Raw genomic sequence first — 12,511 nt, forward strand, 5'->3', positions numbered from 1 at the left:
TCCCCTCTGCTCCAGTTCAGTGGTCTCCCTCACCTTAAATGAACCCCCCCTATGAAATTCTATGGTGATGAACACAATATAAATACAGCTGATGGACCCCCGCCCGCTACATGGCACGAACGCAACCAGCACATTTTCCCCGCCACTACAGGTCTGCCCAGCGTGAGGGAGCCTGGGACTCGCCGCTGGAGGCGTTGCTTTCCTCTACCACCTGCTGCCGCGCGCTGGGCCCCCGTCTACACTAGACGGTGACTCAGGGCTGTCCTATGCCATTGGGGGGGTCGGGCTATGTGGGGCCCCAGGCCTCCCCCTGTGATCTGGGAAGCAGGAGCTGTGGCAGGAGGGCACTTTTGGGGGCCCCACAGGCCCAGAGGAGTAGCGGGGGGCCGGGAGCAGCCCGCTCCGCTTCCCTCGCCCCAGTCCCAGCTGTGTCGCTTGTGGGAGAGGGCTTGAAGGAAGGGAACCCCCCCCCCCACTCACTGGCGGGAAGCGGAGCATCCCAGCCCCCCGCTCTACTCCACCAGCTCCCCGCCGCCGGTGAGTGCGGGCGCGGGGCCGGCCGGCATTCCTTCCTCAGCCCCCCCGCCCTCACCGGCGGCGGGAAGCGGAGCGCCACGGCTGGGAGCCGGCGCGGGCTGGGGCCGGCTTGCTCCGCTTCCCGCCGCTGCCGGCGAGCGCGGGGTCGCTGGGGGGTCGGGGAAGAGCTGGAAGGGGGGCGGGCTGCTGGCGGAGCAGGGAAACAGGTGGGGCGGAGGGAGTTGTCCGGGGCCCCACACCCCCTTAGGGACGGCCCTGCCCCTTGCTGTGCGCGCAGCCCGCGGGGGTGGGGGGGGCACCGGGGCTCGTGCTGCCGCGTAGGCAGCACACAGCTATCTAGGGCATCATGAAATTTGGGGCAATTTGGTGCCCCAAATTTCATGGTGCCCTAGGCAGCTGCGCGTGCCTAAGGACGCTCCTGCGCCGACTCTGCCCGCGCGTTCCTTCCTTCCGCGACGCGTAGCGATCCACGCACTCACTCGGCCTCAGCCGCGGTAGCGTGCGCATGCGCACTCCAGGGAGCCCCCCTCCGGGGAGGGGCAGGAGGGCGCAGGCGCCGCCAGCGACCCTGGAAGCGGTTGCCTTCACCCGGAAGTGCTTCTGCTGCTGCTGAGCAAAGATGGCGGCGGACACCGCAACGGAGCTGCTGTTTTTAGACACTTTCAAGCACCAGAGCGCAGAGGTACTGGGCGGGCGAGGCCTGAGGACCTGCCCTCAGAGAAAGAGAGAGGGAGGCAGAGAGATCCTCCCTTCTCCCCTTGGGCTGGCCCGCTCAAGAACGTGGGGACTCTGGCTGGAGCGGGCTGGGCTGGGGATGGGGGTAGGATTCGTGGGAGAGCGCAGGCGGGGGCGAGCCAAGGGGTGGGCTGTAGAGGGGCAGGGATAAGGACTGGGCGGGTGGCGCTGCCTGTTCCAGATCCGGGTAGGGGGGCCATCAAGGCATAAGCATGCAGAGGAGACACCCCCAGTGCCCTCGTATCACACCGTGAAGCCCCGGCCTGGTCAGATGCGTTGTAGCTACAACAGGTGAATATTTCCTGCCCCATAAGCTTTAGCAAGGCTTGTGTGGCTTGTCATGCAGGTGACAGGCGGCGTAGAAATGGGGTGGGTGTTAATGAGGAGGTAGCAGAGTAAGAAAAGAAGAATCGATAGGGGAGGAAGTTGAAGGGGTGGGTGATGGGGAAATGGGAGAGGAATTATAAAAGGAACAGTTTGATAAGGTTATGAGAGTGAGGATGAGGGGAGAAGTCAGGAGCAAAAGTGCTTTTCTGGAGCCTATGGTGGATCTCTTCGTTGCAGCAGTTAATGAGGAGATGGGGAATATTCATTTAGGCTCATATGTCCTCTCTGTCCCGTTGCATAGTAGGCATAGTGTGGATGTACCAAGCTCCCAGTCTCAGAAGGTAACCCTACTCAGTGTTGGAAAGATACTTTTGTTGTAGCGGAGAATTTTGTCAGTGATTGTGTCACCTGATGTGGTGACACTTTGTGTGGGAGAGATGTATCTTTAAGCAAGCATGATGTTAAAAGTGAAATTGTCAAAAGTGGATCTGCAGGAAGTCACTGAGGCTGAGAATTTAACTAGATTCAAAAGAGATTGGACATTTGTATGGCTGTCACCTTGGTCTTAAAATAAAAGTGTTTAGTGTTTTCGCAGTGGAAAGAGATAAATAGCAGAGTTCCCCAAGGATCTGTACTGGGACCAGTGCTGTTCAATATATTCATAAATGATCTGGGAAAAGGAGTAAACAGTGAGGTGGTGAGTTTGCAGATGATACAAAATTATTTAGCATGGATAAGTCCAATGCAGACTGTGAACAGTTACGAATGGATCTCACAAAACTGCGTGACTGGGCAACAAAGTGGCAGGGATGGTGTCCCAAGGCTCTGTTTGCCAGATGCTGGGAATGGGTGATGGGATGAATCACTTGATGACGACCTGTTCTGTTTATTCCCTTTGACGCACCTGGCATTGACCACTGCCGGAAGATGGGATACTGGGATAGATGGACCTTTGGTCTGACCCAGTATGGCCCGTCGTATGTTCTAGATGAAATTCAGTGTTGATAAATGTAAAGTAATGCACATTGGAAAACATAGTTCTAAATATATGTACCAAATGATGGGGTCTAAATTTGCTGCTACCACTCAAAGATATCTTGGTGTCACAGTGGATAGTTCTCGGAAAACATCTGCTCAATGTGTGGTGGCAGTTAAAAAAGCTAACAGAATGTTAGGAACCTTTGGGAAAGGGGTAGATAGTAAGACAGAAAATATAATGTCTTTATATAAATCAGTGGTATGCTAACATATTGAATACTGCTTGCAGTTCTTGTTAGCCCATTTAAAAATATATTAGAATTGGAAAAAGTACAGAGAAGGGCAACAAAAATGATTAAGGGTATGGAACAGCTTCCATATGAGGAGAGATTAAAAAGACTGGGACTGTTTGTCTTAGAAAAGAGACGACTAAGAGAGGATATGATCGAGGTCTATAAAATCGTGAATGGTGTGGAGAAAGTTAATAAGGAAGTGCTATTTACTCCTTCATGTAACACCAGGGGTCACCCAACAAAATCAACAGGCAGCAGGTTTAAAACAAACAAGGAAATGCTTCTTCACACAGTGTCCAATCTACCTGTGGAACGCGTTGCCAGGGGACGCTTTGAAGGCCAAAACTATAAATGGCTTGAAAAACAAATAAGATAAGTTCATGGAGGATACGTCCATCAATGGCTAGTAGCCAGGGAAACAGCGCCATGCTGTGTGTGTCCCTAAACCTCTGATTGCCAGAAGCTGGGACTGGATGACAGGGGATGGATCACTGAATAAATGGCCCTGTTCTGTTTGTTTCTCCCTGAGGCATCTGGCACAGTCTGCTGTTGGAAGACAGGATACTGTGCTAGGTGGACCATTAGTCTGATCCGGTATGGCCATTCTTACTTAATAGTTTTTGGAAGTGATATTAAAACTTGTTTTAGGGATTAAGCAGGTCTCTAATTATAAGAGATCAGGATGAGACCAGATTACCTCACATCTACCTGCTGTGGGTTCTTACACCTTCCTCTAAAGCATCTGGGCCTGGCCACTGTCAGACAAAATCCTGAACTAGGTAGAGATCAAGTTTGATCTGGGGTAGCAATCCCTGTGCTCATAAACCCTTTCCTTTTGTCCATACAGCCAGATAGTTGTGCTTGTAAAAATATTGTCAAATTTGTTGCGTACAAATGATGGTTTGTCTGGTGCACGTGCTTTTGATAATGTGTTGTTAGTTACTCATTGTTATTTATCATTACTGTTAATATTATGGTAGTGCCTAGGGACAATCTTATTGCACTGTAGAAACACACAACAAAAAGCCCATTCTTGTTCTAAAGAGTTTAGAAGCTAAGGAACATGGAAACATGCATTTTCTAGAACACTGAATACATTTGTGGCATGTGTAAATGGTGATTAAAAACCAGGGTGGATAAAAATCAATGATTTAAAAAAAATAAAACAAAATCAGATTTTTTTTATTTAAATCAGATTTTTTTTGATAAAGTGCTTTTTGAGGAAAAAACCTATCTAAAGATATCTTTGAGCTAAAATGTGTCTTAATTAAAACTATCTCATCATGGAATAGGGATTATAAATTCTAATTCTATAGTATGAGACAGTATATTAATGTAATGTTTAAGAAAATTTTTGTAAATGAGTTCCAGTAGTTTATGGATTAGGGACCCAATTTTACGGGGTTCCACAGGCTTCTGTATAGATTATTTAGGTTAATCTTTCTATCTACCCAATGGGACTCAGTGCTCAGTCTAGAAGATACCATCAGAGATGTTTAGTTTTGCAGTTCTCAAACTGTGGATTTGTGTCTCCAGAGGTAACATGCTTGCTAACAGCAAAAATGTTTTAAAATAAATAATATATAGAGGTGAGAAATAACAGACCTCAACTCTATTGTCCCTCGGCAAATTTGTGTACACGGTCAGTCCCTTACTTCTCTAAAAGTGCAAAGTTTCAAAAAGTTCAATGAATAGAAGATTGTTGGGGGCAGAATAGATCTGGACAAGGAGAAGAAGTTTGGAACATAAGAACTTCCATACTGGATCAGACCAAAGGTCTGTCTAGCCCAGTATCCTGTCTTTCGACAGTGACCAATGCCAAGTGCCCCAGAGAGAATGAACAGAACAGATAATCATCACCTGGCACCCATTCCCAGCTTCTGGCAAACAGAGGCTAGGGATACCATCCCTGCCCATCCTGGCTAATAGCCATTGATGGATCTATCCTATTTATCTAGTTCTTTTTTGAACCCTGTTGTAGTCTTGCCCTTCACAAAATCCTCTGGCAAAAAGTTCCACAGATCCTTCTTCCTAAATGAGTGAGGAGACTAGAGTAGATCTGCATATGGGAGTTTCTTTCTCTCACATGCACACCGTTTTGATACTTATTTTACTCCATACATTAAATTATAGCTGGAGCACTTGTGATGATTATATTTAAGATTGTCTAAGCCAGAGGTGGGCAAACTAGGGCCCACGGGCCACATCTGGCCCGCAGGACGCTCCTGCCCGGCCCCTTGAGCTCTGGCCCGGGAGGCTAGTCCCCGGCCCCTCCCTGTTGTTCCCCCTCCCCTGCAGCCTCAGCGCGCCGTGCCGCTGGTGCATCGCTCTGGGCAGCACAGTTGCAGAGACGCGGCCTGACCCGGTGCTCTGGGCATCACGGTTGTAGTGCCGCCAGCCACCGGTGCTCCAGGCAGCGGGGTAAGGGGGCACGGGGCGTTGGATAGAGAGCCGAGGAGTTCAGCATGGTGGTCAGGGGGTGGAGGGGTGGATAGGGGGCAGGGGTTGGATGGGGCAGGGGTCTCAGGGGGGCAGTCAGGAAGGGGGGGGTTGAATGGGGTGGTGGGGGGCAGTCGGGACAGAGAGCGGGGGGTGGTGGTGGATGGGGCCGGAGTCCCGGGGGGGCCATCAGGGGACAGGGGGTTGGGATGGGGGAGGAGTCCTGGAGGAGCTGTCAGGGGGTGAGAAGCGGTGGGGTCGGATAGGAGGCGGGGGCCGGGCCACGCCTGGCTGTCTGGGGAGACACAGCCTCCCCTAACTGGCCCTCCATACAATTTTGGAAACCCAATGTGGCCCGCAGGCCAAAAAGTTTGCCCGCCCCTGGTCTAAGCACTTTCATTTTAAGACCAAGGGTGAGACCTCAAATCTTGATTTAAAACTTCAAGTGACAGGATTCACCATTTACTTTAGTTCAAACCAGCAAGTAACCCATGCCCCAGGCTGCAGAGGAAAGCAAAAAACCCCCAGAGCCTCTGCCTGTCTGACTTGGGAGAAAATTCCTTCCTGACCCCAAATATAGTGATCACTTAGACCCTGAATATGTGGACAAGACACACCAGCCAGACACCTGGGAAGAATTCTCTGTTGTAATTCAGAACCCATCTCATCTATTGTCCCATCTCTGGCTGTTGGAGATATTTGCTAATAGCCTTCCTGGTTGGCCCATATGCTGTTTTAGGCAATCTCATCATACCATCTCCTCCATAAATGTATCAAGCTAAGTTTTTTGCCCCCACTACTCCCTTTGGAAGGCTGTTCCAGAACATCACTCCTCTGATGGTTAGAAACCTTCACCTAATTTCAGGCCTAAGCTTATTTATTTCCAGTTTATGTCCATTTATTCTTGTGCCAACATTGGCCATTAAGTTAAATAACTCCTTTCCTTCCCTTCCCTGGAGTTTATGCCTCTGATGTATTTATAGAGTGCAGTCATATCACCCTTCAGCCTTTGTTTTGTCATGCTAAACAAGCCAAACTCCTTAAGTCTTGTCTGGTAAAGTAGGTTCTGCATTCCTCTGATCATCTTAGAAGCCCTTCTCTGCATCTGTTCCAGTTTGAATTAATCTTTTCTTAAATGTGGGAAACCAGAATTGCAGACACTGTGTTCCAGATGAGGTCTCATCGGTGCCTTGTAGAATGGTAACAACACTTCCCTATCTTTACTGGAAATACATTCTCTGATACATCCTAGGACTGCCTTAGCCTTTTTCGCAGCTGCATCACATTGGTAGCTCATAATCATACTGCGACTGACCAATACACCCAGATCCTTCTCCTCCTCTGTCACGTCCAACTGATAAGTCTTCAGCTTATAGCAAAAATTCTTATTGTTTGGCCCTAAGTGTGTGACCTTGCACTTTGCACTGTCATCTTAGTGCACCATTATTTGTTAGTGTGGACTTTGTTAAAACAGCTCAGAAAAATCATTCTTGTATCTAAAATAGTTCTTAAAAATCATTTTAACAATATGAGCTCCCTCTTCCTCATTAATGATACAGTTGTTTGTCTGAAAATGTTTTATAAACAGTTTCCAAATACAGTAGTGTCTGCAGTGTAGATAGGGCCCTAGTAGTAAGACATTTAGTTAAATTTTCATAATCATTTAATCCTTGGCTTTTCTGCTAAGACTTCCTACAAGGAATTCAATTATAGTGGTGGTTTTGTGCAGTGTGGTTGCTCTGTAGAATCTTGAATGAAGCTATGAATTCATTTCACATTGATTACTGGAAAGTCAGCAGATACTAATGACCAGAGTTTGATTTGAACAGATGACATAATCATGAAAGATTTTGTATCCCATAAGCAGTCTCATTAGCTATCTAGATTCCCTTTGTTCCTGTTTTCTTAAAATCTTTTAACTGCAGTTCCACTTTTTAGAGTGTGTTGATAGGCAATTAATGTATTGGCAGGCTAGTGGATATATAGTATTAAGTTGTTCTAATGAGAAATGTGATCATGAGCTTCAGGGAAAGTAACTGCTCATGTGTAAGAAACGCAATTTAATTCCTTGCCCATTGTCTGGTATTTACGGATAAATATATTTTTCCTGTTTTATAAATGTGTCTCATGAGGATATATACAGTTTAGTGAAAGGAGACTTTCAGTTATCAGTGTCTGTGGTTTGCTGAGGCAGTGTTTTTTACTTTGGTAAACTCTGATTATTTTTCAGTTTCTAATACATTGGAAGCCATCACAGCTCTGATTTAGTTTATATCTTTCTTTGTGCAAACATATCTCTGTTCTGGTGTTTGAATGGCCTGAAAGATCTCCGCCATCCCTGGCTTATATGATGTCAGCAGAAATGTCAGGAGTGCCTGAAAGTTTTCAAATGCTGCTGCAGAGGTAGAAAAGTCAGCACCAAATAGTATCTTTGCGTAGCTCTCACAAAATTCTGGCTGTAGTCTTCAATCTGTCCAACAGTGTCAACTGCTCTTAAAAAAAAAAAAAAAAAAAATTACCTTCTGATATTTAAAATTGGAGCACCTTTTATTTCTTATACCATAATAAACTTGGCAGTGTTTAAAGTGGCACTGTCCACTTGAAAATTAGTGAATTTTGAAAGTAGCTTAAGTTCCTCTGCCAATTTTTGTGTTTACTGTCATTTTCAAAATGTTTCTCCTCCTTGTTGCTGTTTGAAAGGTCCTCACAAATAAAAAGGGAAATAATTCTGTAGGGGAAACAATGAAACTTTCTATATGAAGCTTTCAAATGTACAAACTGAGGAAAAAAAAAGATTTTCTCAACCCTTTCAATTACATTAATCTTAGGTATTGTCACAATAATAAGTTAAAGAAATTATCAGGATTGACATTTTTAAATTGGTGCTTTTTTAAATAGAGGGTACATAAATAGGTTGGAATGTAAAATAAAAACAATATAGTATTTTTCAAGCTTTATAACTTTTGTTTACTCTTTGTTTTTAGCAAAGTACCAATATAGATGTAGTTCGTTTTCCATGTGTGGTTTACATAAATGAAGTACGTGTCATTCCTCCAGGAGTAAAAGCTCACACAAGTTTGCCTGACAATAGAGCTTATGGGTAAGTCCTAAAATATTCAGATGCACATTCCTTGCATTTTGTTTGGGACTTGTGAATCACAGTAAAAACTGCAATGTAGGAAGGTACCTGTGCTTATGCATTCACTGAATATGCAATATATATATATTTAGTATTTTCTTTCAGGTTTTAAACAGTAATATGTTAGAGATTTCAGGTCTTATTTGTTTTGGTTAAGGGAAGCCTGACAGGATTAATTTTTCCCTCTGCTCTATCAACAGAGAGACATCCCCACATACATTTCAGTTAGACCTGTTTTTCAACAATGTCAGCAAGCCAAGTGCCCCTGTTTTTGACAGACTGGGAAGGTAAGAATTTGCGAATTCATGTGCTTCATACATTCAAGAGTTTTTCTATAGAAGAATGTGCTGCATTTCCTGGTGTGTAGAAATGAGAAATTCAACACAGTATTGTTAAATCTCCAAAGGAGTTTATTTTTTAAAATAAAGGTTTAGGGTCTGATAGTGATTAGTGGCCATAATACTTACTTCATTGAGTAGCCCTGTTCTCTGTAATAGGACTACTCAAGTTAATAAGTATTATGGTCCGTAATAAGTGTTTGTAGGATTGGACCCTTACTTGTATACACTGTTAATAACAGAAGTTCACACTTTTGTGTTTGCAAGCATTTTTCCCTCCACCATGACCCCACCCTGTTTGTGCTTAAGATTTCTGTGGGGGGAGATGGCTCTGTAGAAAAGATAGTACAGCTTTAGAATTTATCTATTCCTGAAAATCTGTGAGACTAGGTGATACATGTACATCCAGTCCTGCCTATCTGTGCTTCCATATTTGCCTCTCTCTCTCTACTCTTTCCCTAGCATGAACCCTAGTTGCCCCCCTCTTCATTCATTGTGTAAGGGGAGAGAGGTCTATGCTTGAAGGGTCTGGGTAGAAGATTCCCAACCGCAATTTTTAAACTGACAGTGTCCCTTTAATGTCAATGTATATTGAAAGTCCTTTGGGCTTTTTACATTCCTAAATTGATAAGCATAGATATTGTATAGTGTTTTGATACTGGCTTGAAGTCTCGTTCTTTTTTTCACTTAAGGTGAAAATAAGGTATTATTAAAGGGTCACGTACAGAAATGTCCATACTTTGTGTGTAAAGGACTTTTGTTAAACATTGAAAAATAAGTTTGTGTTCTATTTAACAGCCTTGAATATGATGAGAACTCTTCAATTATCTTTAGACCCAATGCAAAGGTAATTGTTGTACCTATTGATGCTATAGTTTCAATGTTTTTCTTCTTCCTGTGTGGCTATTATTTGAATACCCTGGTGCTGCTATTTAGTGTGCTTAGCACTATGCAAAGCAGTTGTAGGGGAAGACCCTACTCTGGAGAGCTCATAGTCGAAGCTAATCCATACAGTTCAATTGTATAATCCACTAGGGCCATGATTTTAAAAATTAGCCTAGAGTTATGTTCCAAATGAGTGCCTTGATTTTCAAAAGTGTTGATCACTGAGCAGCTCCTATTAAGTTTACTTATGAAAATGAACCGGGTGATCGCAGCCATCTTGGTGAATGTTCACCTCAGAATTTGGCCTGATTGATGAAATGGAAGGGGTTTGGGATAAGGATTGCTTCATTTTGACAGAGCCAAACCACTTCATGTCTGGGTCTAGTCACTGGTCTCAGTCTGCATATTTGGAAAACGCTAAAATCAAACATCACAAGTATACAAATATGTGAAGAATAAAGAGGGTTTAACCTTTTTCCTTTCAGATTACTTATTACTAATACAGAGGCATATCAGTAATAATTTGTTAGAGAAACAAGATGGGTGAGAGTAACAGCTTTTATTGGACCAACTTTTGTTGGTGCAAGAGAGAAGCTTTTGAGCTACATAGAGCTCTTATTTAAGTAATTTAATAATTTGTTGACAGTTATAAAGCAGAATTGTTATTGATGATTGTAGCCTACATCTGAGCATATCTATTATGTTTGTCTGATGCATTGCAGTGCGATCTGCCCCAATGAATATTTGAATAAACTGGATTTAGTGGCTTTGACAATGTGTTGTTATGAATTCTTTTGGTTGTAAAATTATTCATGTGGTATAATCAGTAGGTCAATTTTTTAAAACCTTGAATAGATATAAAATATATTAATCTGCAGTTTTTCTTGTGTGTATTTTAGGTATATACCCACATAGAACTAGCAATTTAAAATTAAGTAAAAATCCTCAAATTTACTTTGAGTTTTTTAAAGATGCTTTTTCTTTTACAAACTAGGTCAACACGGATGGATTGGTCCTAAGAGGCTGGTACAACTGTTTGACATTAGCAATATATGGATCAGTTGATAGGGTAATAAGTCATGACAGAGATTCTCCTCCACCCCCTCCACCACCACCACCTCCTCCCCAGCAACAACCAGGTTTGAAAAGAAACCCAAAACATGGTAAGTATGTCAGAATTATCTGAAGTAAGACAGCAAAATTTTCTTTCATTAAAATTAATTATCCCCGTGACTAAAGGGCAATCTTCGTATTCTGAGATTTCATTGGATCTAATTATCCAGCTGTAAATTTTTGTCTCTTTCCATGTTATCTCTTTGTAGGTTTTAGATAGAATATTTTTTAATAAGTTTCTCTCCTTTTTCTAATGCTTTTATTGAGAGCAACTTTATTCATCACAAGGTACTTGATGAAAGGGTGCAGCTGAAGACGTAAATTAATTTGTGTTTCCCATGAGCTAAACTTTTAAGTCAAAGTGTCAGTGACTAAAATCACTGCTTCCAAAACTGAGGGTTAATGAACAAAGCAGTAGTTAAAGGACATGAAGGAAAGCCTTTTACTTAGCCTTCTGTTTGTGACTCCCAGGTTGTTAAAAAGTGATTGATGGTACCAGCAGTAGAGTGACCCTGTGCAGCAGTCACAAACAGGTTCTGTTTCTGCCTCCGTACTGGTTTCAGAATTAGGGAGAGAACTGCAGTGTTCAGATGTTTAATCATTTTACTGTAGAAATATAACTATTGTACTATAAACATTCAGCTTCAGATTAATATTGGATTTTAAATAATTTTAATTAGTCATGGTAGATTTATAGTATTACTAAACACATTCAAAGCAAATAATCAAGTGGCTAAGTAAATACAAATCTGCACTGTAACATGATTAAAAAAAACTCTAAAATGAATCTTGAACTCAATGTTTATGTAAGAAATATCTTTGTTCATAAGCAGTGACTTCTGTTAGCTTTTAATTCACCCAGTGGCTTTACATTTTTATGGGTACTTCAGCAAGGGTGGTTTCAGCATGAGGGCACCTTCCATTTAATTAACTTTCCCCTTAGATGTTGGATGATGAAGGTGCATTTGCTACATGAAGCGTGCTTCATAATCAAGGTTGGCACCCATGTTGTAAAATGTGCTACATTTTCCATCTTCCTCCCCCAAAATAAAATCTTTTGTTTTTCAAAAAACAAAAATATAGTTGATGGGGAGAAAGAAGATCAGTTCAATGGGAGCCCTCCAAGACCACAGCCCAGGGGACCAAGGACTCCTCCAGGCCCTCCACCTCCTGACGATGATGAAGACGAGCCCATGCCTGTGACAGGTATAGCTAATGTAGATTCTTATTCTCTGTCTACTGCACAGCAGTGGATATTGAGGGGGGAAAATGGTAGGTGAGCTTTCTGCTTTCATTGATGTTGACAGATTCATCTTTAGGAAAAGCAATGCAGATGTAGGACTGGTAGGAGAATCCTTGGTTCTGCTGTGCCATTTTTAATAACTGTATTCAGTGTAAAAGTGAGTAACTTTTGAAACATTAAATATAGACCACTGTAGTGCCTGATCCTGCACTCTATATCCCAGGCAAAATTTCCATGGACTTCAGTGAATTTTTTTCCTGCATAAGGACTACAGAATCCAAGTAGTAGTCTATGCATTTTTATTATGGATTAAAAGTGCATAGAACTGTTTATGTAAATACAATTCTAATGAGGTAAATAATTGTAGTGAATGTTAAGTAAAAGCATTTGAATGCTTTTTGAAAAGCATTTTTTTAATTTCACTGTTCACACCACAAAACCTGTAAACATTGTTAACTACTGGATTTAGTAATGAGATTTATCC

The 12,511-nt window shown here is 43.0% G+C and overlaps 1 protein-coding gene across 4 annotated transcripts in view; it reads left to right on the plus strand.

Annotated features, from left to right (window-relative positions):
* Nucleotides 1–804: 804 nt before the first annotated feature.
* The window catches only part of VIRMA (vir like m6A methyltransferase associated), a 40,324-nt gene continuing 28,617 nt past the window's right edge, over nucleotides 805–12,511 (plus strand). The window contains exons 1-6 of one of the 4 annotated variants that reach the window (XM_007067700.4): nucleotides 805–1,219; nucleotides 8,294–8,409; nucleotides 8,649–8,735; nucleotides 9,585–9,633; nucleotides 10,666–10,834; nucleotides 11,868–11,990. In XM_007067700.4, the coding sequence (XP_007067762.2) occupies nucleotides 1,157–1,219; nucleotides 8,294–8,409; nucleotides 8,649–8,735; nucleotides 9,585–9,633; nucleotides 10,666–10,834; nucleotides 11,868–11,990 (607 nt within the window). In that variant the 5' untranslated portion in view covers nucleotides 805–1,156. Of the gene's footprint in view, nucleotides 1,220–1,460; nucleotides 1,564–8,293; nucleotides 8,410–8,648; nucleotides 8,736–9,584; nucleotides 9,634–10,665; nucleotides 10,835–11,867; nucleotides 11,991–12,511 lie in introns of those variants that run through there. The other 3 variants (XM_027829901.3, XR_006288432.1, XM_043539345.1) reach the window with 3 other exon arrangements.

Source organism: Chelonia mydas, chromosome 2 (assembly GCF_015237465.2).
Source record: "Chelonia mydas isolate rCheMyd1 chromosome 2, rCheMyd1.pri.v2, whole genome shotgun sequence".
Classification (NCBI taxonomy): Eukaryota; Metazoa; Chordata; order Testudines; family Cheloniidae; genus Chelonia; species Chelonia mydas.